Source organism: Python bivittatus, unplaced genomic scaffold, assembly GCF_059951505.1.
Source record: "Python bivittatus isolate LINGU-HERP-01145 unplaced genomic scaffold, Pbiv_v1 ctg000740_np1212, whole genome shotgun sequence".
NCBI lineage: Eukaryota > Metazoa > Chordata > Lepidosauria > Squamata > Pythonidae > Python > Python bivittatus.
In genome coordinates, this window is record NW_028277106.1 from 498,368 (window position 1) to 524,541 (window position 26,174).

Consider the following 26,174-nt stretch of genomic DNA (forward strand, 5'->3'; position numbering starts at 1 on the left):
GGAGCTGGGGATCGTCCAGCCTGGACGGCTCGGCTGTGACGGGGGCGGGGAGGGAGGCGTCGCGGGGGAGGCAGGGCTTGCTCGCCTGCGCTCGGCTGCTCGGCCCTTCGCTCATCAGAGGGAGACGGCGCGGAGGCGGGCGGGAGGCAGGGGCGCAGCGCCGGGATGGAAGCGGAAGGAGCGCGCCGGCCGGCCGGCCGAACCGGAGAAGTTTGACTCGCGGAACCGGCGGGGGGAAGAAATGGCCGGGGGGCGCGCAGAAGTTTGGATCCCTGGGGCGTCTCGGTCTCCCGCCTCGGGTTCTACAGCTCCGCAATCGAGCAGAGGCTTCTAGGAGAACCCGGACCCTGAGACTTTGGCGGGGGCGGTGGTTAAACAAATCTAAGGGGGAGCCGGAGGCCTCCAGAGCGGGAAAGCTGGCAGAGGTTCGCCTGGCACCATGCCGCCCCCCTGGGCTTCCCGGTCCCCCATTGGCGACCCAAACTAGCGGGGAGGGGAAAGGGGGTCTGCAGCGAAAGCGCCCATGTCCCATCCCGGCATGAGCGATGCGGGTGGCGGCTCTGGCAGACGCGCCCCCTTCCTGGGCGACCCCGGCGGCGCCTCCGAGCGGGCGCGGGACAAGGGGCGCGGCGGCGGCGGCAGCGAGATCAGGGACCTGGCGGCAGGGACGTCGGCTTCCAGCGGCCCATCCAAAGACTGCGCCCCGGAGACCGGCAACCAGTCCCCCGCGGGCGAAACGGATTTCTGCCGCCGGATCCTGGTGCGAGGTAAGGGCCGGGAGCGTTGGCCAAGTCCGCGTCTGCCTTCGCTCCAGAGATTCCCAACCTGACAACTCCAGAGGTAGCCGGGAATTTTTAGACACCCCCCCCCCTTCAGAAGAAGCTCGTTCTCTATTTATCCCCTTTCCTGCCCCCATCTCGCCAAAAGCCCGTCCAAAATCTGCCCCGAGGTTTTTCACTGCCTCGCAGCCCCAGCAAAGCCCCTTTCTGCAAAACGAGGATTGGCTGTCCCCCCCCCCCGCCCCCCAGCCTTCTTCCTCTCCAAACTCGGCCGGTCTCTGCGACCCCCAGGCTCCCCTCTGAGAGACCCCCCAGCTCGTGCCCCTCCTTCTGCCCCGTCCGAGTCTGAGTTCCCCCTCCGGGCTGCCGCTGTCCGGTAGCCTTCCGTCCCCCGTCCCCCGTCCCCCGTCCCGCCCCGGCAGTTGCGGGCCTCTAGCTGGCTGCCCTCCCTACTCCAGGACCGCAGCCCTTTCTGACCGCGGCTGGGCACCTCCGACCTTCCTCCCGGCTCCTGCCTCGCGGGCGCCTGTCCCAAGCCGGTTAGGCTGCTCCCGCCATGGTCCCTTTTCAGTTGCCCTCCCCACCCCATTTCACACAGCGGCCGAAGAGCAGCCAGCCCAGGCGGGTTTTCTGCTGGTGCATCTTTCAGGGGGGAGTGGAGAGGGAGGACGGTGAGGGGGGGAATACTTCTCAGGCGAAGATTTTCCCGTGGGGGGGGGGCTGGAACCTCTCCAGCAGCTGATGGGGCGCCGTGCGTTGGGTTGTCTTTGCAGTCCGGCAAGGAAGGGGCGATCTGGGGAAAGCTCCCTCACCTGCATCTGCTCTCCCCACCCCGCCCTGGCTTTGGGGCAGGGGGCCTGGACGCGAGCGCGTCCCCGAGGGGCTTCCAAAGCAGCCTCGTCGCAGGGAAACCGCGTCACCGCAGCCTCAGCGAGTCCAGCGCGGGGTTCCTTGTTCCCACCTCTCTCGGACTCTTCCCCCACTTGCTTGGGATTCATCAAGAGAAGTGCCCCCCGCCCAGGTCATATGCCCCCCCCGGGCACAAACCGCCTTCCCAACGCGCAGCCTTTCGAAAACTCTTGCACCCCCTCCCCATCATCCTCAGCAGAGACGCCCTTGGCTCTGCTGGCTGGGAAGGATGGAAACGGGAGTCCGGCCCCCCAGCTTGCGGAGGGTGGGTGGGAGAGAGGGTGGTGCTGGCCGAATTCTTAACGGCCTGGCCGAAGGGGCTTTGCGAGGCACCTGGCAGTCGGTTCGGGCAGAGGATGCGCCTCAGAGAAAGGGAGGCGCTCCAGATCCAGCAAGGGGGAGGGGGGGCGCGGACAGGTCTCCTCGAGAAAAACGGCTTGGATCTGGCGGCGGCGGAGGGAGGTCTCTGGGCAGGGGGTCTTGGTCCCCTCGCGATCTTCTTCCCAGGCCCAGGTCGGTTCCTCCACCTGGGACTGTTCTCGCCACCTTTCATCCAGCCGCCCTTGAGAAGACAGATCTGCACTTCGCTCGGCCTGGCTGGCCCGCGGCCATTGTGCCCTTCTCCTTACCGGCTCCGGTGGTTTGTCTGGGCGTCCCTTGTGACCGACACCTGCCGCCTTCCCGAGATCGTCTGGCCGATGTTGTGCGCTGCGGGGTTAGGCTATTTGCTGGACAATGGAGGGATTACCGTGGACTGGCTGCCGTTTTGAAAGCGGGGCCCTCGGTCTCACGTTGCCCCCCAAAGCAGATGAAGGCCCTCTTCAGACAACGTCCTTGGAGGAGGGGGCTGACGCAGCCCTTTGCGCGCCGGGGTCACCCGGCCCCGCGGCGCTGGACTAACGTCTGTCTTTCGCCTCTTCGGTCGGGAACGGGTTGCCGTCGCGCTGCTCCTCCTTCGGCTCTGAAGTGAAATTCCGGGGGGCAGCGGCGGTCGGAGGGGCTCCTGGCTGGGCCCGGGCAGTTGCTAAAGGCGACGCGAAGGGCTGCGGAGACCGCGGCAGCGGGACCAGCCGAAGGGCGGAGGACGGCTCTGCGCTTCTCGGGCCGAGAAGTCCCTGCGTTGTCCTTCTCGGATGCCGCCACTTTCAAGCTCCATTTAAGTGGGATATTTAGCAAGCGGTTTCACTTAGAAATGCGAGTGCGTAGTGGGGAGGCTCTTAATTTTCTTCCCCGAACGTTACACCCAGTGGGGAAAGAAATCGGGGAGAACAGCGGGCTGAAAACACGCCCTTTGTGTATGGAGTACTGCCCGGGTGCTGAAAGGCAAGGAGGCGCCAGAAAGAAGGGATGATGATGATGATGATGAAGATGAGATGATGTATTAGCTGCTCAACTATAATGGGAAGGGAAGGGAAGGGAAGGGAAGGGAAGGGAAGGGAAGGGAAGGGAAGGGAAGGGAAGGGAAGGGAAGGGAAGGGACATGGAATTTCTTTTGGAGCGGCCCGTACGTGTCCTTTTGTATCTCGAACTGTTGCCCGCTGTTGCTTGTGCAAAGCAAAGGCGGCCGAAACAGTTGCTGCTCCGCGGTTTCCCAGAGCAAAAGGCCTCCTCCTTTCTATTCCGCTTCCCCCTCGGAATAGGGGAAAACTATACGGGGAAATAGATGGGCTCCCCTCAGAGGTTTTTTAGACCGACCTTCGGGTCTTCCCCTTCTCCTCCCCTCCCCCCGGCGATCCTGGTTTGTCCGGGAGCCGACAGAAAGGCTGGCGGGCTGGAGAGCGGAGCGGCGAAGGACAGCTCCGAGGCAGGCCCGCCCGCGCTGCTTCCGACGAGCAACTGACGACCGAGAGTCGGCGAGGGCCTTTTCCGCGCCAGCCTCTTCCCGGCCCTTCGGGCACCGACAGGCAGGATTCTGCAGAATTGCCTCGGCCGCCGCCTCGGCTGAGTCGCCGCTATTAGGCCTCGACCTCTCCCTTTCCGCCGCATTCCGCTCAATGTGCTTACTTGGAAGCAAGGGGCCTCGACTTCCGAGCGCCCTTCTGATTAAGGAGGCCTACGATTTCAGCGCCCGACCCCATTACCTCCAACGCCGGGGCGAGCCTTGGGGCAGGCGAGAGGAAGGCAGCGTTGCTAGGATCACCGTGAGAACGTCCTTGGTTTCTCAATCAAGCCCAAAGTGTGTCGTCTGGGCTAGATTCTGCTCTCTGCAATTTCCCCAGCTGTGCCTGATGTCCCCTACCTGATCGTTATCTAATTATTCTATGCCTCCCCTCGAAAACAATTGGTTTCTTTGATAATTTTAAAAACGTTCAGTCGACAATTCCGTGTTCTCGTTTCGCAGCGCTTCGGAGCCCATTCGTGGCTGAAATCTTGCAGCCGTTTACCTTGGAGGAAGCCCTCAGGCAGCCTCCGGGAATCCGTTCAGGGATCGGGCGGTTCAGCCCTTCGATCGATCTTCTCCTTGGTTTGGGTGGGACAGATCCCAGTCGTCGCTGGATCCAGGGGCAGCGCTGGCCCTCGGAGAGCGCGGCACTCCTGCGGGGGATCTCCTGGGCCGAGTCCTTGGATCGCCAGAACGGGGCTTCCTGGACTAGCAGGCCGCTGACGCGCAGGCACGGATCGGGCCCGGCAGTCTGGGCAGACGCCGCGCGCGAGTGTGTGTCTACAGCCGTCCCTTCCCTCCGTCGGTAGCGTCCTTGAGGTGCGCGGGCGTCGGCCTGTCGTGGCACAATTTCTTTTCGCATTAGCAGCTCCAGTCTGGTGCCAGGCTCTCCTTTCTGCAGCGTCAAGACTCCTCGGTTTTCCCCCCAAAAGGCCTCCAGCCCCGCTTCTTCCTTCCTCTTTCAAAATCCGGCCTTCCTCGCCTCCACTGCCCGCCTTCTTTCCCGGAAGAGAAGGCCGCAGCGCTGCCCCTTCTCGGCAAAGCAGCCGGCCGCCCCCACCGGCCCTCCAGCACTGCCCGCTTCTAAGCTGAGGCCGTGCCTTCCTTGCTCAGCAGGGTCCCCCTCTTGCTGGGCCCGTGGTTGGGGTTTTTTTTCCTTTTTTTTTTTTTGACTTTACATCTTTATGATTGGGTTATTATGAAAATAAAAATGACTTCATTTTTCATTCCATAAAATGTAGCAGTGTCCTATTACAGTTGCATCAATAAGGTTGTGTTTTGTTTATTTTTAATATAATTTTTACTAAGTTTTAAGAACAATAATACAACAAACTAAATTAGAACAAAAAAAAGTGAAAAAGAAAGAATAGAAAAAGCTAAAAGTGCAATAAGAAAAGAAAAGAGAAAAAAGAGAAAAAAGAGCAAGATATAAAGGAAGATATAAACACATGAAGAAGTGGCTTCCAGTATTCTTCACACCAGTTATAAGTACAATTATATTTTAGCCTCTCTCTCTAAAGTTACGCTCATAACTCTCTTCTTTCTATAATCTATCCTGTCTAATCATCAGAACATAAATCACAAGTTCCTTTTTTTCCTTCTTACACAAAAAGTCCATAAGGGGTTTCCAGTCACCAATAAGTGTAGATATTGTTTTTTTTCTAATCAAAGAAGTCAGTTTATCTATCTCAGCAAAATCTGTCAATTTCACCAACCATTCCTCCATAGTAAGTAATGCCGAATCTTTCCATCTTGTGCATATAATAATCTCGCTGCAGTAATCATATATTGAAATAATCTTCCATGGCTTTTTTCCTGTTTATTCATTAGTCCTAAACGGAAAAGTTCTGGCTTCAACTGAATATTAATCTTTAAAATCCTTTGTATCAATGTATGTATTTGAATCCAATTTTTAAAAAGTGTTTTCACATGTCCACCAAGCATGATAGAATGTCCCTTCAAGTTGTTCACATTTCCAACATACATTTGAAGTGCCTTAATACATTCTAATAATTTCTCTAGCATCATGTACCAATGCTACATTGTTTTATAAAAATTATCTTTAAAATCATAACATAATGTAAATTTAAACTCTTTTAACCACATATTTTTGCATTGCTCCATCTGTATGTTATAACCAGAATTATAGCCCACTTTATCACACATTCTTTAACCTGTTCTTCCTGTTTCAAATTAAGAAAAGTGTTCATATTTTAGCAATTACATGTTCATCATCAGTGCACAATTGTACCTCAAATTCTGCCTCACTCTGCTCCATACCATAAGTCTTTTTATCCATTTTGAATCTTTTTGATAACTGTAAATAGGAAAAACATTGACAGCTATATCCTTCTGCTATTAGCTGCTCTCTTGATTTAATCTTCAATCCTCCTTGTTGGTTTTCCAATAATTCCTGGTACGTCAACCATTTGTCTTTGCCTGCTGTTTCTCTTCTGTGGAAAGCTTCTTGAGCTGAGATCCACAGAGGTGTTTTCAGGCACAACCTGGGTTTGTATCTATTCCATATTTTCAATATGGCACATTGAATAAAATGATTTTCCAGATTAATTTTAACTTTATTGTATCGTAAGTTTCCATGCCATCCAAACCTCAGGTCGTGATCTTCTAACTCTAAAAGTCTCTTGTTTCTCAGCAACACCCACTCTTTCATCCAGACCAAACAACAAGCTGCAAAATACAATTTCAGATCCGATAAACCCAGCCCCCTCTTTCCTTTGCATCTTGTAACATTTTATATTTAACTCGTGATTTTTTTCCCCTTACCATACAAATTTAGATATATCTTTTTGCCATTATTTGAATGGTACATCCATTGTCAAAAGAGGTATTGTCTGAAACAAGAACATCATTCTAGGCAAAACATTCATTTTTATCACAGAGATTCTCCCCAACAGTGACTGTTTTACTTTCTCCCATCTTAATATGTCCTTCTTAATTTCATTCCATGTCTTAACATAATTATTTTGAAATAACATACAATTCATATTTGTCATAGCAATACCCAAGTGTTTCACTTTTTTCTCAATCTTAAAACCAGTTTCCTCCAACAGTTCTATTTGATCTGCTAATTTCATATTTTTGTTAGCATCTTCATCTTCTGATTATTAATCTTAAAACCTGCTAACATACAAAAGTCCTTTAATTTTCCCATTAAAGTTTCTACTCCCTCTAGTGGATCTCCCAAAACTAACACCAAATGCCCTTATCAGTTTCTTTTTTAATCTTAACTTGCATGATTTTCTCATCTTGTCTTGTATCTCTGTTCAGTACCTCAAGAACTAAAATGAACAAAAGTGGAGATGGTGAACATCCTTGTCTTGTCCCTTTTTGAATCTCACAAGGTTTTGTTAGTTCTCCATTAACAATTATTTGTGCTTTCTGTGAAGTATAAATTGATCTTACCTGTTTAATAAAATTATCTCCAAGGTTCCTCTGTTCCAGAACTCTAAACAAGAAAATCCAGTTCAAATTGTCAAAGGCCTTCTCTGCATCTAAGAAGATCAATGCAGCTTCTTTTTCATTATGTTGCTCCAAGTACTCCAGAATATCCAAAACATTTCTAGTATCTCGTCATTGTCTTTTAGGTAAAAACTGCATTGATCTTCATGAATAAAGCCCTGTAAAATATCTTCAACCTTTCAGCCAAAATCGCGATAAACAGTTAAGGGAGTTAAGATTAAAAAAGAAACTTGCCAGGGAACGAACCAGCCGACCCAGTCAAAGCCGTGCCATGGATCTTCGGCGGGTGTCATTGCGTGTAAATATGGGTGCTGTGAGATCTACGCACAAATGTGTGGGTTGGGGAAAATACATACTTTCAGTGTGTTTTTTCATTGCTGACACCGTTCAGAGAAGGGCAGTACCAAGGGGCTTTGCTTTGGGTTCTGCTGTATTCAATTTTTTAAAAATTTAGGCTCCTTTATTTTAGCTGCAAGAACCCGCAGAAAACGAGACGACAACCCGAGCTGGCCCTGGGCGCCGCCGAAAACGGCAACACTTTCCCCCAGAAAATAGACGTCGTGGGGTGGGGTGGGGTGGCCTGGCCTGGCCTTCCTTCTCGCTGACCGACACCCCAAGAAATGAGCGCTGAAGATTGTTGCTGGGCCCCCAGCCCAGCCCCCGCGGCTTTCGAGGCTGCGCTGGATCGGGGCTCCGGCCCTCGGCAGAAGGCTCGGCGGGGGGGCCCCTTCGATCCGAAGCCCACCTTATCTCCTCCGTTTTCCCGCAAAGGCTCGGCAGGGAAAAAGGCGATGCGGCGTGACCGGGGAGGGGCGGCTGTCGCAGCGAGGGTCGCCCATCGGCGCCCCTTCCTTGCGGCGGCCTCGGCTGGCCCTCCCGGGCCGAGTTCCAAGCTGTCCTCCCTCCCCGCGGGCCTCTCAGCCCTTCTGGGCGACCCCTTCTCGTGGTGGGAGGGTTCGTGGATGCCGAAGCCACTCGGAGTCTCCCCGGGCTCCTGAGAGAACCAGAAGGGCATTTCCGTTGCAGAAATCCGCGGCGGCATTTCCTTCTGGGCCAAGCACGCTTCCGCCTTGGCGTTTCTGGCAAACTTTAATTCCGTCTTGAGGTCCTCCCCCCCTCCCCCCTCCCCCCTCCCTATTCCGGGGAGAATCGATCGAGGCGCGGTGCCTGGGTTTTCCACCACTCGCGCGCCGGTTCTTCCGCCCCGCGTACGGCCCATCCAGCTCTTCCCAGCCGAGCCCCGTTCCTGGGGCCATTCTCTCGCGCAGCCGCCTCGAGGCTCGTGCGGGAGACCCCGCCGCTGCGCCGTTCCCAAGCGGCGAGATCCGCTTCCTTTCATATCCCGGCGCCATCGGCCGCCCTGGCCTGCAGCAGCGAAACGGGTGTCCTGCAGAGGGGCGGCTCTCAGTCGAGGAGGCCCCGCTCAGACTCGCAGTCCAGGTCCCAGTGAGCATTTGGGAACGGCCTTTTTTCTCTGGGAGGATGCTCGCAATTCTAAGGAACCTTTCATTTTTTGGACTCGTAATCCCCGCACTGAATATTTCCTGTCGACGGCTGGCGGAACGACGTCGGCGCTGGAAGGGTTTCAGCTGCGGCGGCGTTTTCTTTAAAAAGCGGGAGTCGACCCAAAACTGCGGGCGGCGCGCGGAGTGTGTGTGTGTGTGTGTGTCTTTTCATTTGGTACAAACAGTTGGTCCTTCCCCCACCCCTTTTTTTTTCTCGTGTTCTTTATTTCTTGTCTTGATATATCAATATATACGTACACACACGGTTAGAAAGATAGACTATTTATTTCTTTTATTTAGCGAGGAAATATGGCAGGGTGAAGAGAGGGCGGGAGGGGGGGGACTCTTTTCAGCCCCTCGCCCCGCCCTTGGGCGATTTGGAACTCTTCGATCGCTCATTTAGTTCTGATCGCTAATAAATGACGGCGGTGTCGCTAGATCGCGGATGCAGCGACCGGAAACGGGGCTGTCGCCCACCTCCCCGGTGGAATGAAAACAAAGGCAAGCTTATTACCCCGACCGTGCGCGCGGGTGTCGGTACCTGTCACCCGGGGCAGATGTGAGTGGGAGAGATTTTCCTGCCGAGGGTATTTCGGTGCGAAAGGCGCTCTTTTGAAAATCGATTGATTACATGCAAGGAATTGTCTGGTGTTTTTCAGATACGCAGATTCACGCACACCCACGAAAGATGTATACGTATCTGTGTACGTGGGTGTGTAAGATACGCCATTTACAAAGTGGCGTCTCGCGCACACATACAGAAGAGGCTCAAAATCGAGCGCCGGCTGTGAATCCGTCCGACGCGCCTCTCTCGCCGCTGCGTGCAACGGGCCTCGCTCCGGGTCTGCTTCGCGCTTTTGGCCTGGGGAAACCCGCCTCTCTGCCCGGCCGCCCGAGCCTTCGGAGGCCAAGATGGGCAGACTGCCGCACTCGGGTCTGAAATGGGTAAGCGGGATGCTCCGCTGCAGCCCGGGGCGGGTCGCGTGAAGCTGGTGGGCTCCGGTACTTCCGCTCAGAGAGAGAAGCAGCTGCAACCTGGGGCCAGGCTTGGTTAGTCCTTGGATGGGAGACCACGAGGAAAGTCAATTCCCAAGCCTACTTACTGTACAAGGGGCACTGGTCGCCCTCGGCCGATCTCTCCGTAGTGAAACGGGGCGCCTTTGACTGGCCCTTCCTGCTGGGCGGTCTCAGAAAAACCAGCCCCGGCGCCCTCTTCAGCGAGACGGCGCAGGACGGCAAGAGCCGCCCCGCGGAGCGGTTCCCTCCCGCCGTTAGTTACTGGCTTGAGGAGGAGTTTCTTACCTTGTTGGGACCGGCGGAGTCACAAACGGCTGCGTCTCGCTTCCTGGCTAACTGGTTCCACTTCTCCCTTGGCTCTAACGGGCCTTCAGCAAAGGCCCCCGGATGGGCCCGCAAGGCCAGAGGGCCACGGGGAGGGGCTGAGGCCAACCCCGTTCCTGCAGCGCCCCTTCACCCAGAGTCTCCCCGCTTTAGTCGGTCTGATTGGCCGCGCCTGACACGGGACTTCGGCGGCCCGGACGAGGAGACCCACTCGAGGGAAGTCCACTTGCCTTCGAAACTCCGGCGGAAGCTCCGCGCTGAGGAGCCTCTGGCCTCGGGCCCGCCTCCGTCCCGGACGCGCTGCCTCTCCGTGGCGGGAAGGCGGCTGTCAGCACCCAAGTCGGAATTATAGCTAGTTAATAACGGTTGTTAACAAGGATGGATTGATTACGTGCCATCAAGCCAGTGTCGACTCTTCGAGGCCACGTAGGTATAATACAGTACCAAACAGTTAATAATTGTAGATAATAACACCAGATAATGAATAACGTTTTATTCAATGATATTATAATATATAATAAAATAATAGTTTGAAGTAAATTATAGTATAGTACAGTAACCGGATAATTAATAAGAAGAAGAATCACTTCTATGGTGAGATGGGCGGCATATATAAATTTGAAAAATAAATAAATAAATAAAAATAACACCAGATAGTTTATAGTAATAATAACAACATATACTCAATAATAATAACATATAATTAATAATGACAACATATAGTTAATAATGCCAAATAGTTCTGGCTGGATTTGGTACTTTTGACTATCCGATCCTTCCAGCAGTCAAAAATATCAATCCAACGAGAACTATCTGTATGTAAATAACAACAGAAACAACAACAGCAGTAATAATAATACCAGTGTCAGGGAAAAACCACGTTAAACATGGGAGACGGACACACCAGAACGTAAGTCAGTTCAAAGTTCTAAAAGCTTTATTAAAAGTTAGTTCAATAAGCGAGTAAAATTTAATCAATAACATACAAGGTACTTACTCAGATGCAGCGCCAGGAAGGCCACCACCCCTTTCGGGATCCCGGCAGCGGCTGGTGGCTTCCAGGCCTGGGGCTGCTCCAAAAGGTGACCTGGGCTGTTTCCCCCGGACAGGTGTGCCCGGCCAACCTGCGTCACTGGGGGGGGGGGGTGGCAGGAAGAGGAATAGTTGCGCAGTGACAGGAAAGAGCAATTGGTGGGTTAGCTTCAATCTGCCCCACTCAAAGGACCCAGGGGGGTAGTTTGAGGGGCCTCTTTCAAAGGATATACGGAGCTCTACCACAGAACCAGCAAACTTTTAACTTTTTCCAGAAAGGTTCCTCAGGCAGCCCAACCTACCTCACAGGGCTGTTGCTGGGGGAGGGGAATGGAGAAGGACGCACTATGTACATCGCCTTGAAACCCTCAATGAAAGGCAGGGTATGAATCTAAGAAATTTAAAAAAAAATACAAACTCGGAGCCATGCACATCTGACAGCCAAGCTTCACCCTTGCACATTTCTTCTCCGTGCAAATGATGGCCTTTTTAAATCTGGTTGGATGGGGAACCACCAGGAAACCCAGCGCTGGGCAAAACTGAAAAGTGCAAAATAATTCCGTAAGGAAACAATGACAAGAAAACTGATGTCAAGAAAACATTGTGGCCATGAAGATCCCGGGAGTTGACTCGTCCAAGGTGACTTCAGATTCAGCTTCTCCCTGCCACGTTTCTGAGCCAAACTTTCCCCAAAAAGAGAAGACCACGAAGGGGAGAGAAAGGGGGTTGCAACTGGAAGGCAACATTTCTTCAGTCTGCTTCTTCGTTCTGTCCTTGGGGCACCTTGGTTTGAAACACCGCCTACGGCTGCTGTCTTGGAGAGCGTGAATCCGCACATGCAGCACTGGGGGCCGTGCAGGAGGAAGGTGTCCCTCAAAGGTGGCCTTTGGTTGGACTGGACAACAAGACCTCACACTTTAGTTCAGTGTTTCTCAACCTTGGCAGCTCGAAGATGTGTGGACGTCAACTCCCAGAATTCCCCAGCCAGCTTTGCTGGCTGGGGAATTCTGGGAGTTGAAGTCCACACATCTTTGAGTTGCCAAGGTTGAGAAACACTGATATACACTAACAGTGCTCTGCTGTGAAGGTATAATATCCGATGTAAACGATTCAATCTTCCACTCTGCTTCAAAATGCTTAGGTGCCCCCTTCTTCTTCCTCCCGCACAGTCTAACTACGTGCTAGATAGTTTAGGAACGCTAACAGATTTTCCTACAAGAGTTCACTCATTTTCCTCTTGCTTCCTCTCCCTGGCTCCGGAAGTTGGGTTCCTGGCTCTCTCTGGTGCGTCTCCCTCCGATCCGCATCCTGTCCTGTCACCTCTCCCTGAAGGAGCATCTCCAGCCGACTCCAGAAGAAACTACCCCCCCCATCTGCTCTGAGTTCTTTTAGCCTTTGTCCCTACAAAGCCCAGATGCCACGGCTACTTATTCCTCCCTTTGTTCTGTAACTGCCCGGGGGCCTAAGGTTGCATTTGACAGTCAGACCGGCCGAAGAAGAGAAAAAAGTTCTTGTTTTTTGCAGGTAGCATTTTTTTGTCTTCGTTTTAGGGCGGCTCATCCTTCCACGCGCCCCTTATTGCTTTACTCTGTTACGCAGAACGGAGCTTCGTGGGTGTAGGATTTTGCACAACGTGAATTGGCAGGTGAGGATTTGGTCACTCCTCCCAGGGAGACTGAGGACAATATTTCATTCTTCCTAAAAAAAAAACAAAAAAAACCTATGAACAATCTGGAATCATAAAACTGGGACCTATGAAAAATAGGCAAATGTGTTTCTAGCCCGCAAGAAGATTGTCCGCCATTTCTCGCAAACACAGCTGGAAAGCTACAACACGCCTGAGACGTAGTCCCTGTCATTCTTTCAGCCGTTCTGTGCTAAATGGCCAAATTAGCCCATATTCCAGTGGCCACTTTTGAATGACGGTCAGAGGAATTTATTTTGCAATTTTGAAAAGACCAACTGAGAAAACGTACAACTGTTTTTCCCCCCTTGTGGCCCAAGGAGATGGTTTGACGTCTTCAGCTGGGGCAAAAGGCTATTGCTCCTGCTGTCAATAACTGGGAAGTAAGAACAGACTTTTAAGTTTGATTTATACCCTGCCTTTCATTCAGAAGATAAAGGCAGTGAACACGCATAGTCCCTCTTCCTATTTTCCCCACAACAACCCTGTTGGGTACTTTGGGCTGTGAGAACCACTCAACAAGCTTCCATAGGATTAGAGCAGTGTTTCTCAACCTTGGCAACTTTAAGCTGTATGGACTTCAACTCCCAGAATTCTTGGAGTTGAAGTCCATAAAGCTTAAAGTCACCAAGGTTGAGAAACACTGGATCAGAGCTTGGGTTTACTGCTTAAACACTACTTCACCCTTGCTCTCCTAGCTGCTTAATAGGAGAAGCACAGTTGAGTTCAGTGGGACCAGCTACTACATAGAGGACGCCACTATGAGGTTCTTCTTCGCTTTGGAACTGCTTATCTCGCCCGACAGATCTTATGGGAGATTTGGAGAAGCTGCTGAAAAGACACGTTCCTTTGGCAGAACAAGGACTTTGGCCAATAGGAAGGTAATCCTTCCGCTCCTTGCGTAGCCGTGTGGCAAAGTCCTTCCAGGTGAGCTTTCATGCCAGAGTAAGGCTACTTGACCTTCACAGCCTCTTGTTGGCTTCTCTTGCTGGCAGTACTAATATATGTCTTTTAGGCATTTTATCTTTAAAAGGCTTGTGGCAACACCACAATTACCTCTTACCAGTGTTGCATTTGTATTGTATGAGTCAGTCTTCCCATTTTGGCTAGATGTTTCAGTAACTGGAGAAGGAGAGAGGCTGCGTTGTAAATCTGTTGCTGGACAATTAAAGCCAGGCTGAGCATCCGTGTTAATTGATGTGAATTAAAATGTTTTGTTTTGTTTTTATGCACACCAATTTACATATAAGCTGGGCATCTGTACAACAGTGCCTTCCAAATGGGTTGAAAGCAGTTTTCATTATCCTCAGGCAGCATCGCCAAAAGCTGGGTATCAGCCAGTAATTTAAGGCAAGGAGATGGGGGTGAGAATATCCTAGGAGTTTCCAGGTGAGGTGTAGTGCAGTGGGGTGATTGGGAATCCAGGCTATTTGGATGTTGGGAAAGGAATACACAGGAATACCTTCACAGCAGAGCACTGTTAGTGTATATCAGTGTTTCTCAACCTTGGCAACTCGAAGATGTGTGGACTTCAACTCCTGAGAGGGTTAGGGTTAGGGACAGAAGTGTTTCTGTCACTCCGCCCCCGGCCTCCCCTTGTTGTATAAGGGGGGGGGGCACTCCAAATCAGAGCATTTGTTTAATAGCCATGTGGCAAAGCTTGACCCTGACAGGGGATCCTAGAGCGAGTGGGGAACCGAGCAGTGGGTCTCTCCTCCCAAGCGTGGCGGGGGATGCGGCTGGGGCCCAGGACTGTATTGCTGGGTACGTTGGAGAATCGAGGCACCAGGTTTTGGCTTTATGGTTTCTTTGGTTTTTATTATTGTTGTGAGGCACCCAGAGTTGTATTACATAAGATGGGTGGCCATATAAGTCAGATAGAGAGATAGAGAGAGATAGGTGGTAGATAGATAGATAGATAGAGAGAGAGAGAGAGAGAGAGAGAGAGAGAGAGAGAGAGATGTGGAGGCCATGTCAGCTAATCTGTGGGCCAAAGTGTTTCTGCAATGCAGGATCCAGGGTGCCCCTGCGATGGTGGATCAGCCACGCAAACGGCGGCACGGGTGGGATGACTCTTGCTCCGGCTGCAGATGACGATTCACAGGCCCACGCTGCAGGGTGACCTAAAGTGCACATTTTTTTAGAAGCTGCTGCGAAAAGCTTCAGGTCGCCAAATGGGGTCCTTCGGAATCCCTTTTGTTGTTGAACTCGCAATGTGCTATTCCTGCCAGCAGATGTCTCTTTGGGCGAGGTGGGGAGCAGATTCGCCCCACACATCTGCCTGCCTCTTTCTTCCCTCTCCAAGGGCCGAGGCTGGAACCATAACCAGCTTCACGACTTAGCTGAAGACCCACCCTGAGACACACCCCGGGCCAAGTCTCTGTGCTGCTTCCAATGCCTTTTTGGGTAATGAAATGGCCCCCTCCTGGCCAGCCGTCCCAGATGGGGGGCCCACTAGATGTGTCAGACTACAATCCCCATAATTCTCACCATCATGAATCTGCTGGTAGGGAATGAAAGGAGTTGTCGTCCAGCCCATCTGAAGGACGCACAGTGCACTCAGCCGGATGTTGAGTAAATCCGTACTGAACCATGAGCTAAGCAGATGGGCTTCGTTTGCACAATAACGACGATGACATAACAATAAGAGTAACAACTGCTTCCTACATACAGCAGTAGCTCCATGTTTCTTAGGTCCTTGTTTAGAACCCAAATTATTGGAAAATACCCGGTCTAAAAATTGTGATATTCGCTGGGGGAAAGCAGGCGCTGGCTATCATGTTAAGTCATAATGTGATTTCTGGATTTGGGCATAGTGTGAATTTGGTAACAGTTTTATTAGCTTGGTTCAGTGTTTCTCAACCTTGGCTGCTTGAAGACGTGTGGACTTCAACTCCCAGAATTCCCCAGCCAGCCAGGCTGGTTGGGGAATTCTGGGAGTTGCAGTCCACATGTCTTCAAGTGGCCAAGGTTGAGAAACACTGATCTAGTTTATCATTCGGTGTGGTGCGTGAACCCAGCCTATCTGAACATCTTTGGAATTAAAAGTATTGGAGAAAATGTTGCCCTGGATTTGTCATGGGGAAGAGGGCAAAGGTTTTTATCTGCTTTAATCCAATATTTGTGGTGGATTTGAAAGTGTGCAGGTGCTATTACTTAATTTTGAAGTCCTCTTCCTTTTGAACAAAATTACAAAAAAAAAAAATTGCTCCAGGGGAACTTAGTCATACCAGACCTCAAGGACAGTAGAAGCAAAAGTGAATTCACACTGAACGTGGATGATTTGGTTGAGTTATATCACTCTTTGCCAGTCTCCCAGGTTCTACCAATGAAGTTTGGAATCCGCCAAGGCTGATTCCTTCAAGAATTTCATGGAGCTGGAACCCTTTTTCCAGATGTGCAGACATGCTTGCTTCTCCTGCGGAAAAGAAAAGTAGAGAGAAATTAGACAGATTTACTTTTCCAAAGCAAGAGGTTTCCTGAATTTAGGAGGAAAGGGACTTATGCCATCTGAAGCTACCTTTTTTCTGAAAGGATATCCCCTCCACCTGCTGAATAAAGCGATCCAACCTAGCACCAACTTAAGAAAAGGAATTCTTAGCGCATAAAATAATTCCCCTACACTGGTTTTGGATTGGCTGAATAAGGCAGCAACGAATGGATTGGCCCAGTTTTAGCTCTGAGAACTGAGCAGGGTGGACCCCTCGTCCTCCGAACCAGGACTGACGTCTCTGTCTTTGTTGGTTCCTCTAGATGCGAAGGGGACCATCCGGGAGATTGTCCTTCCCAAAGGGCTGGATTTGGACCGACCCAAGAGGACCCGGACTTCTTTCACAGCCGAACAGCTGTACAGGCTGGAACTGGAGTTCCAGCGCTGCCAGTACGTCGTGGGCAGAGAAAGGACCGAGCTGGCGAGGCAGCTGAACCTTTCCGAGACCCAGGTAAGAGAGAGACTGAGCTGCAACCCACCCTGGGCTTCCATGACGTGGATCTCTGGCGGCCTTTTCTCTGGAAGGGACCCCCCAGTGTCCTAGGCTGTGCTCCAAAGAAGACCCAGTGGTCTGGAACATCAGAGTGGCTGCAGGGGACCACAGATAGTGGGGGAGAAGAGAAGCTCTACTCCGGGGATCACATATGTTTCCAGTAGTGGCATCTGGCCCACTTTTCCAATAGCCACCGGTTCCCATGGGCAACTATGGGGACGGGGAGCAATCAGCCATTTCATGTGATGCTGGTATGTTCCATCAGGAAATGGGAAAGACCTGATCTTTTTGGCAGGAGATGCTGCCAAGGCTAGGTGACCGGGCTGGATCTGAGGGTCTTCGCATCCTATCCTTTCGAACACAAGTGTTGCCTTCCTGCCAGGAGAAGGGGAGCTTTCCCGGGTGCAGGGCTTTGAAAAGGATGACGGGGACGCCAGGCTACAGAAGGTAGTTCCATGGCCGAGCACGTGCCTTGCGCCTGGGTCTTCCTAGATTCCCAGAGCCGCTGGCTAGAGGGACCGGAGACCACATGGAACCTCCTACAAAAACCGGGCGAGTCTCTCCTGATCCGTGCGGCTTCTGCGTGCCTAAGAGGATGCTGGACTCCTAAAATCAGGGTTAGACCACAGCATCTTCTGGCTTTGAAACAGCAGAGTGTAAGAGGGCAGGCAGAGACACAAAACCGGCGGAGTGAATTACCTGGAAGACCAAGGAAACAAGAATGACCCAGATTTTAAAAAGGCATCTTGAATTCCAGTCTGGATAAAAGCATAATCTTGAAAACTGTAAGAGTAAATTCCCAGCCTCACTTAGAGTGAGTTAATTAGATTAGAGTCTCCCTGAAGCCCTTTCTCGCCAGGATCCCATATCCGGACTGCAGGGCCTCTTGTGCGCGGCTTCGCTCCCCACTTTTTCCAGCTCTTAAAAAAACTCATCCTGATTTTTCTTTTTCCTGTCTGTCTCTCTCCCTGTCGATGCGTTTCTTTGCTAGGGTTCATATGCTGTAGCAGTCAAGGGCTTGCGATACACTACAGTGTAGAAGCAATGCTCCTATCAAAATAAACAGAAAGCTTTCGTGGTTGGGGCAGGAACCTTTCGGAGTGAGGGAGGGGATACTTCTCACTTTCGGGAGTAGCCTTGCTGGCTGGCGTTCCGAGGCACCGCGTGGGGGCTTTGGAAGTGGGGACTGGAGCCTGTTGGTCACTCCTGCTGGGTTTTCTTACATTCTGAAAGGAATTCAAGGTCCAGGTTGGTTACTTGAAAACCCTAGAAAGGGCAAATGGTTTAGGATTGGCCTGGGGTCTAAGGAGGGTCCCTTCCCATCTGCACGTCTCCAGAGATGTGGTTGTGGGTGGCCTCTTCTGAGTCCTTTTCTGCTCTCAAGAGCACAGAGCTTGGGGATCGTATTTGGGGATCATAACCCAGCTCAGGCGAGAGAACCTAGCTGAGCTTTTACGAATTGAAGCAGGGTCCAGCCCTGTTCTTGGATGGGAGACTAAAGGAAAACTAAAACATTTTGGAAGAAGGCCGGGGCAAACCACTTCTGTAACATTGCTAAGAAAGCCACAAGGACTTGTCCCCAAAGTCACCCAGAGCTGAGCTCAGCTTGAAGAAGACTTTGCCTTTATCTTGGGGGTCATGAGAGACACCTCTTTCGTTCCCCTTACTCCCTTGCTCAGCCATATCGTTGTCCCCCACCCTGAAACCCTGTGGAGCTCAGGAGCCCTAAATGGCTCCAAAAATTATTTTAAGAGCAAAGAAGGGGTCAGAGGGAAGAAGGCAGATCAAAGCCTTCTGGTGGCAGTTCGGTTAACGTGCATTCAACCGTTGTGGGGACTTTCTCAGATGCCGAACGGTTGCAGCGTCCAAGCAACTCCTTGTAATAAAGAAAAATTAGGGGTAAAGGGCATTGGTTTTCATGCAGAAGGATGCTCAGTCTGCTTCTTTGATGCTTAAGAATCCATTCCTTTCAAGTCTTGGACTCTTAGCATGTTTTTGCTTCAGAGGCAGCCATAGCAAAGGAAAGGCAATGACGTGCTTGTGTCCAGGCTGGGGTGTCTGCAGGGTGTGGTCAAAAAAATCAAGATGGCGACTTTGATCACACCATCACAGCTGCCAGATGGACTTTTTCGACCATGCCCTGCAAACACATCTCAACCCCAGCCTGGAGAGAGTCACCCTTTAGCTGGATGAGTATCAAAAGAGCATTTTCTCCCCCTTTCTGACGCCATCCCAAGGCAGCCTCAAGGTGTATCCCGCTGGCTATGACTTGTCACTCTGTTCCTTGCAGGAGATCAGGGGAGGAGGGACGATTGGCAACAGAGGGAAGAGGGATGGGCTGCGCCCTTTCATGCAGGTGGAGTCTTCTGCCACCTGGCCAATGGGGGGAGAACACTCTGACTCCGCAGCGGGAAAGGCTGAAGATGGAATCACGGCTTAGAGAAAGCAAAAGGGTCCAACTTCACCCCCTCTAGGAGGGGAGATGGAGGCTGCATAGCCCCTGTGGGCCCTGAGTGCCTTAGGACCAACGGCATCACGGAGGCTGAGAGATGTTCCACGTCTATGCACACCATGGCTCATTTCTGGGTAGATAAGCATAGGATTTGGAGGGGGATTCTCAACCTCAGCAATTTTAAGACGTGTGGACTTCAATTCCCAGAATTCTCCAGCCAGCCTTGGTGGCTGGGGAATTCTGGGAGTTGGAGTCCACACATCTTAAAGTTGCCAAGGTTGAAAAGGACTGCCCTAAAGGATGTTCTAAAACATAAAATTGTGAATATTTCATAAATACTTAAAATAGTACACATTTAGACAATAAGCTTGAATAATGCAACTTCATACTGCAGCATTGCATTAGAGCAGTAAACTAAGTCTAGGTTAGATCTTTAAAAGTAAATTTTGAACATATTTCAGTTGCTCTAAGAATGTGTCTCCTCTTCTAGCCCCACATGCAGAAATCTAGGAAAAATGTTCTTTCTTTGCTTTTGAATTAGCGTTTCCTCCAATGCTCCGCCTTTCTGCTCCCTTCTGTGCTTCAGATACAGCCCATGAACTGTTTAGTTCAGTATTCACCGTGTCCATTTTAAAATCCCGAAAATCTGGTTTGGGGAGGAAGGGAGAAGTCGGTCAATGGGGACAGCGGTTTCAGCCAGGAGCTGCCTACAATTGCTGGATTTGGGTGCAGACAGGAGGCCATCCCACACACGGTGTCAGCTGCTGAAGGAGCTGGTAACACTCACACAACAGAGCACCCATCTGGGCTTCAGACACGGCTTCCAGCGCATTGGCCTGGCATTCCTCTCCTTTCCAACTCTTGTTCTTCTTGAAAAGGAGGAAACACCGACAGGCTGTGCCATGGACGCTTCTCTTCTCCCACTAACCCTGTTCCTCCCCCTGCCCCAATCTTCTTGCAGAGATCAGACAGTGACAGTTCAGACCAGATCCCCACGCCGTAATGAACCCGCTGGGTCTTGGGTCTTGACCTTAGAGCTGGGCATGGCTTGCAAATCAAGCCGGCTCCCGCAGGTTCAAGGCCCTGCTGAGCCCAGCTGTGCAGGGAGGACTTCTCCAGAGGCAGAAGGGGCGTTTCCACATCACCCCAGACTCAGTGTTCGTTCGGCTGTGGGCACCCCTCCTTTCCAGCAGCACCTCCCGCTTTGGGTCTTCCTCCTAGGACTCACCCAGCAGGGCAGTCCCTGAAGCCCCCAGAAGGATGGGTCACTCCGAAGCTACGCTTGTTAGGCTGGGGTCTCTCCTCTAGAACCCCAGAAGGGCACAGCAGCAGGTAAAGGGTGTTTGTGGGCGCACAGACACTCAGGCAGCTGAACTTGAACTAGCCCAAGGCAAGCCCGGGCATCCTCCCCTCCCCACCAGCAAACATCTCCTCTGAGCCCCTCTGCTCACCTAACCAGCCTTTCAAAGGCCATTCAGAAGGACCCGGGAGCCCTGCAATTACTGCCAGCCCGGCTGGAGGGGGGGTTCCCCCTTTTGTTTTTCCGGAGGAAAACGGATGCCACCCGTCTGGCTCTGGGCGTCCCTTGTGCACGCTCGCTTCCCCGAGAGGGCTGGCTGGTCTTATCCCTCTATCCAGGCCCAGTTAATTGAGGGGAGGGCGGGCTTGCTGCGGGTGGGAAATAATGACAGGGCCCCCAACCCCAAGGCCTAATTAAGTCTTCTCACCCCCACCGGGCGCTTTTGAAGCAAAACGCCCCGAGGGAGGGCCACCTCCCTTTGTCCCCGCAGTGAAAATAGGGGGGCAGCTTGACTCTGAAGCGCTTGGCTTAAAACAAAAGGCGGCAGGGGGCTTTCCCCTTCCCTGCCAGGCCCCCCAGGTGAGGCTGGAAACCCCAAATAGGATTTCTTTCTTTTGGGGGGGGGCAGAAGCTAGAACGAGGCGGAAAACAGGCCAGGCCACCAGGCGTGTTCAGAGAAGGAGCCGAGAGCAACGTCTGGAGCCCAGGAAAGACGCCCCGCTTGGCACAAGCCGGCGAGGTGGAGAGAAAGGCAGGAGATGGGGAGTCCTACAACGGAGCTGCTGGGAAGCGGAGAATGAATGAGCAAATGAATGAATGGGTGGGTGGGTGGAACAATGCTTGTGCCTGCATTTCCCCACGCACCTCCTCCGTCAACACCAGAATGCCCGGCCAAGCTCAAAATCGCCTCTCGATGACCTTATCATGCCGTCAAAGACTGAAAAAGTCTTATACTAGTCCAGTGTTTCTCAACCTTGGCCACCTGCAGATGGGTGGACTTCAGCTCCCAGAATTCCCCAGCCAGCCATGCTGGCTGGGGAATTCTGGGAGTTGAGGTCCACCCATCTGCAGGTGGCCAAGGTTGAGAAACACTGTGGTTGTCCTTTGCATTCTGGAAAATAAGCCCTCTTTCCTGCGTAAACTGCCCTGGAACTTTGGCACCCTTCCCCCCCACTTTCTCAGAAGGGTGTCCATGGGACCCGCCCCACTGCGATCAGCACAAAAGGTGCCTAAGGGTTGCCTGGATCTTAAGGAGGGGAGGTGCATACTGCATGGCGTTGGCGGACGGTCAGTCCACCAGCGTCCTGGATATGTTCAGCTCTCCCCCCCGGTGCCTTTGGTTAGCCGGACAGGACACGGAGCAGAGAAAGGGTTAGGGTTGATCCAGCAAAGGAAAGACGCCGGACCGATGCCACTCTTTAAAAGGGGCCAGATCGCGCCCCCACCTCCAGGCTTGAAAAGCAGGCTGCGTCTTCAGAGAAACTGTCTCCCCTCTACTGGGCTATCAAAGCTCTCTGGCATCACTTGTCCTTCTGGGAAGTGCTCACAATCCTCTTCAGATCTCGCTGAGCCACGTGGATTGGTGTCATCCGGGACCTATTTTTAGCATTATAAATCCCAAATCGGTGATGATTTTACGACCGACTGTCAGCCCTACTAGGCAGACCAGACCAGGCAGTCAAGCCACAGGAAGACTAGAACTACCTGCCCTGTGGAACAGGGAGAGGCTGTTCCACAGGGCAGGTACTGCAACCAAGAAGCCCTGCTTCCTAGGACCTGCCAGGTGACACTCCTTCACCAAGAGGACCCAGAGCAGGTCTACCCTGCCAGATCTGGTGGGGCAGGCAGAAACCATCAGGGATTTGGCAGTGTTCCCAAGTTGGAGCCCTCCAGATATGCAGCATCTCAACCTCCATCATCCCCAGCCATTGCAGACAGAAGAGAGAGGGTTGTCCAACTCGTACCTAGCCAAGACACAAACAGGCTGGAAACCTATTTTTCCTGCTGGGTCCCTCACCCCGCATCTCACCCTCAGCCCAGGAGTCAGACAAGCTTCAGTCCTCCATAGCTGTACCAGCATCAAAGTAATGTTTTCTCCCTTCTTCTGACGCCATCAAAGAGCAGCACCAGGATGCATCAAACCCACCAGGTTTTGCCATCCAGGACCTTGGAGAGAAGTCAAGGGACCCGTGGTCAAGTAGGGTTAAACTGTGCTTATGATTGGCTACTCTGTGGGCCTTCTCCCCCTCTCCGGTCCTTCATCAGCTTCATCCCTAAAGAGCTGGCTGGGAGAGCAGAAAGCAGAAAGAAAAGGTCTGGAGACAGTGCAACGGTACAAGGGTGGAACTGCCCTGCCTTGTAAACAGAGCATGGAGAAACCTGGAGGTCTGCGTTTGTAAAGAAAGAAAAGGGAAGGGAGAACAATCATCCACAAACGTGTTGCTTGTAACCCAGAACCTTTCTTTTCTTTTTAAATTTATTCAACTCGTGGCAGGACAGGAGGGGCCACAGGGGAAAGGCACAGAAAGCAGGGTCAGGAATCTTGGGGTCGACCCCGCCCCGTTCCTGCTGCAGGCCTGCAATTAGTGGATGGCTGGTGACACGTTGAAGAGGGAGGGCAGCAAGGCTGGAGGACTCCACCAATCGATTGGCTTATCACGTTCTGCACACCCAGAATCAGGACGGCACCATCCGGCAGCATCCGGGATTGGATGTAGTTGAAACAGGACAGGGGTTCCCCAATTCAGGAAAGCAAGTAGAACTTCTTTTGTGTCCCAAGATTCCTTCTGAAAACACAGGTGTTCATCGTGTTCACCTGTACCTCCTGGCATGATACAAAATCTCAAAATAAACAGTTGGGATTTGCAAGGAATAAACAAAGGGTGAACTTCGTCCTCTGGGGATGAAGACTCCAGAAGGATCTGAGTGGGCCCCACACTACAGAAATGGCTGAATATCCACCTCATTGTTGTGATGTGATGGTTTTGTCCAAGAGGTACTTCCCTTGGATGGTGACCCACTTATCTGGCAGAAGAGTGACATCATCCTGTATGGCTACCCATTCTGGGCTGTAGAAATCCAGAATGACCATTAGATAACAGCAAAAATCTCTACCTCTTCACTGATATCTAGTGGTGGTTTGGCTTTTTGCAGCCCAGATTGGTGCTCTTCAGTACAATGATGGGAGAGGAACTGAGTCTCCACTCACCCTCTGGGATCTTGACTGCTGTTTTCTCTTGCGCGAGGCAAACGTGCTCATTCCCTTGAGCTGTTCCTCAAAAGCCTTGGTCCTCCAGACCCCTTGTCTTCCTGGTAGCTCTCCTCTGCATCTGTTCTGGCCTCTCCATGTCCCTTAAGAGTGAAATTTGTACTGGAGAATGTAAAAATACTTGCAAAGTTTTGGAAAAGCTGTTTAATGCATTCTCTATTATTTTCCCTGTTGATTACTGTGTCGTTCTTGGTTGATTAAGTTGGGTTAGATTTATTTTAACAAAAAGAGATATACATAATTCTGTAATGGTTATCCTAGTTCATTCATATTCTCCTTTTCTGAACTTCACAATATCTGTGGTTAGTATAACTGCTGTGGTAGAGGGGATCTAATCTTGGATGGCTCCTCTTATCCTGCAGGGAATGAGCGGATCTTCTCAAGGAAAGCGGGGACCCTAGCTGAAAAAGACCCCAAGGAATTCTGCATACAATGGGTTAGGGACAGTGGTGGGCATGTGGGATTCCTGAGGGACCTGGTCATGGATGGCTTAACCTCTCAGGGATGGTATAATTGCTCTTCCTACACACTGCAGAAGGTTGTTCCTTGCAGACCCCCCAAAATCTACAGTTCTACGTTTGGGGCAAATGAGATGTAGGGACAGATGGAGCTGCTTTAGAGCTATGGATAACAGTCTGATCTGCAGGGTTCTCCTCAGCGAAAATGAGCCATCCGCCCACGCAGCGTGTCGTGACCACCTCTTCTCCTCTCACCGTAGGTCAAGGTTTGGTTCCAAAATCGTCGCACCAAGCAGAAGAAGGACCAGAGCAGAGATGCGGAGAAACACGCCTCCTCCAGCTCCGAGTCTTTTGCCACCTGCAACATCTTGAGACTCTTGGAACAAGGGCGGCTGCTCTCGGTCCCAGCCCCGCCGGCACTGCTCTCCCCGGGTCCTCACCCTGCCGGCGCCACGCCAGGAAAGGGGTCTCCTTCCCCAGGCCTGAGCAGGGCGGGCAGCCCTCCTGCCCCGGGGGGCTTCAGCCTGCAGGTCTCCTCCCTGGCCGCCTCTGCATCCTCACGACTCCCCACCGCCCCTCTTGGCTTCAGCAGCCCCCTCCTGGGAAGCCTGCACGAGTTACCCAGCGGCTATGGATTGGGGCCCTCCGCCTTTGAGCCCTACACACGGCTGGAGAGGAAAGACAGTCCGCTGCACAGCCAGAAGCCCAGCCCTTAAGCCAGGGACAGCTTTAACTCTGGTGCGAATAATGACCGCTGCAGGGAGGGTGCACGGGGTCCGAAAAGAACAGAAAAGGCCCCACTTGCTCTCCCTGCAGCCTCCAGCCCATTCCTTCCCTGCACTGAGTTTTCTATATTGCAAGTGGAAATTCCAACACCGTTTACCAAATGTCAGCAACGTGATGTGCGTGCGTGCATGTGTGCGTGTGCGTGCATGGATGTGTGTCCCTTTCACAGAAATTAAATGACAGCTACTGACAAACCTGGCTCAGTACTGTGACTTAGGGTGCGCCTGGCACGGGGTGGCGCGCGGGGTGGGAGGTTTTCCTTCAGCTGCATTTCCAAGCAAGAGAGACACGGGTGGGGGAGGGCGGCCTCGACGGCGTCCAGCAGAGGCCAGCTTTTCAAGCTGGAAGCACGTTTGAAATGTTGAGGACAGGTAGGGAGCCCACTCCCCAAACGGCCTGCAGAAAGACGTTGCCTTTTTTCTGCGTGGTTGCTGTAGGGGCACAGTTGGTCATAACGTTTACGGGAAGGTGAGCTAGCCCTGAAGATGCTCTTGCCCATCCCAGTGCCAGAGGGTGGCACACTATTTTTCACCATCTTAGCATCCTTCCTTCCTTCCTTCCTTCCTTCCTTCCTTCCTTCCTTCCTTCCTTCCTTCCTTCCTTCTTCCCTCCCTCCTTCCCTCCCTCCCTCCCTCCCCTCCCCTCCCCTCCCCTCCCTTCCCCTCCCCTCCCCTCCCCTCCCCTTCCCTTCCCTTCCCTTCCTCCCCTCCCACCAGACCCACCAGCCTAGAGAAGCCTGGGCAGAGTCCCAGACATGGCTGCTCTTGTTGCTGCTGCCCTGCCCGGGGGTGTGGCTGGTGTCCCCACTGGCTGGGGATGATGGGCGGAAGGGGGAGGACAACAAAGATGGCTGGGCGTGCCAGATGTGTCTCTCTTGGGATCAAGCCAGAAAGGGAATACGCTGCTTCAGAGCCACCAAGCCAGTTGCTTTGGATCACCAATGAGTGGTTTAGCTGGACATCCCAATTCTATCATGGCTTAGGGGTTGCCTGACCCTCTGCCTGAGTTGTCTGAAGCGAAGAGTTGGCTCACAGCAAGAGGTGATAAAAGCAAAACCTTGTTTGAGCTACTGTTACTTGGCAGAAACTCTTTGCCTTGTGTGCCAAGGGGGGATGCAATCCTTATGACGCTTTGATATCCCCTTAGAGCAGGGTTTTTCAAACCGGGCCACTTGAAGAGGGGTGGACTTCAATGCCCAGAATTCCCCAGCCAGCCAAGCTGGCTGAGGAATTCTGGGAGTTGAAGTCCACCCCTCTTCAAGTGGCCAAGGTTGAGAAACACTGGACTAGGCCAACCTGAAAATAAGGAGGGGTCC

General features: G+C 52.1%; 1 protein-coding gene across 1 annotated transcript; it reads left to right on the forward strand.

The window, feature by feature from the left end:
• VAX2 (ventral anterior homeobox 2) lies at window positions 1–25,043 on the forward strand. Its single transcript, XM_088128756.1, has 3 exons — window positions 1–767; window positions 16,366–16,553; window positions 24,334–25,043. The coding sequence occupies exons 1-3, from the start codon at window positions 524–526 to the stop codon at window positions 24,787–24,789; spliced, it is 888 nt and encodes a 295-aa protein (XP_087984882.1). The 5' UTR covers window positions 1–523; the 3' UTR covers window positions 24,790–25,043.
• The last annotated feature ends 1,131 nt before the right edge of the window (window positions 25,044–26,174 follow it).

Excerpts from the sequence above, each read along its gene's own strand:
- VAX2 (XM_088128756.1), top strand. The coding sequence starts at position 524 with ATGTCCCATCCCGGCATGAGCGATGCGGGTGGCGGCTCTGGCAGACGC. Across the intron at positions 768-16,365 it reads CCGCCGGATCCTGGTGCGAG|ATGCGAAGGGGACCATCCGG; the intron begins GTAAGGGCCGGG and ends TGGTTCCTCTAG. Across the intron at positions 16,554-24,333 it reads TGAACCTTTCCGAGACCCAG|GTCAAGGTTTGGTTCCAAAA; the intron begins GTAAGAGAGAGA and ends CTCTCACCGTAG.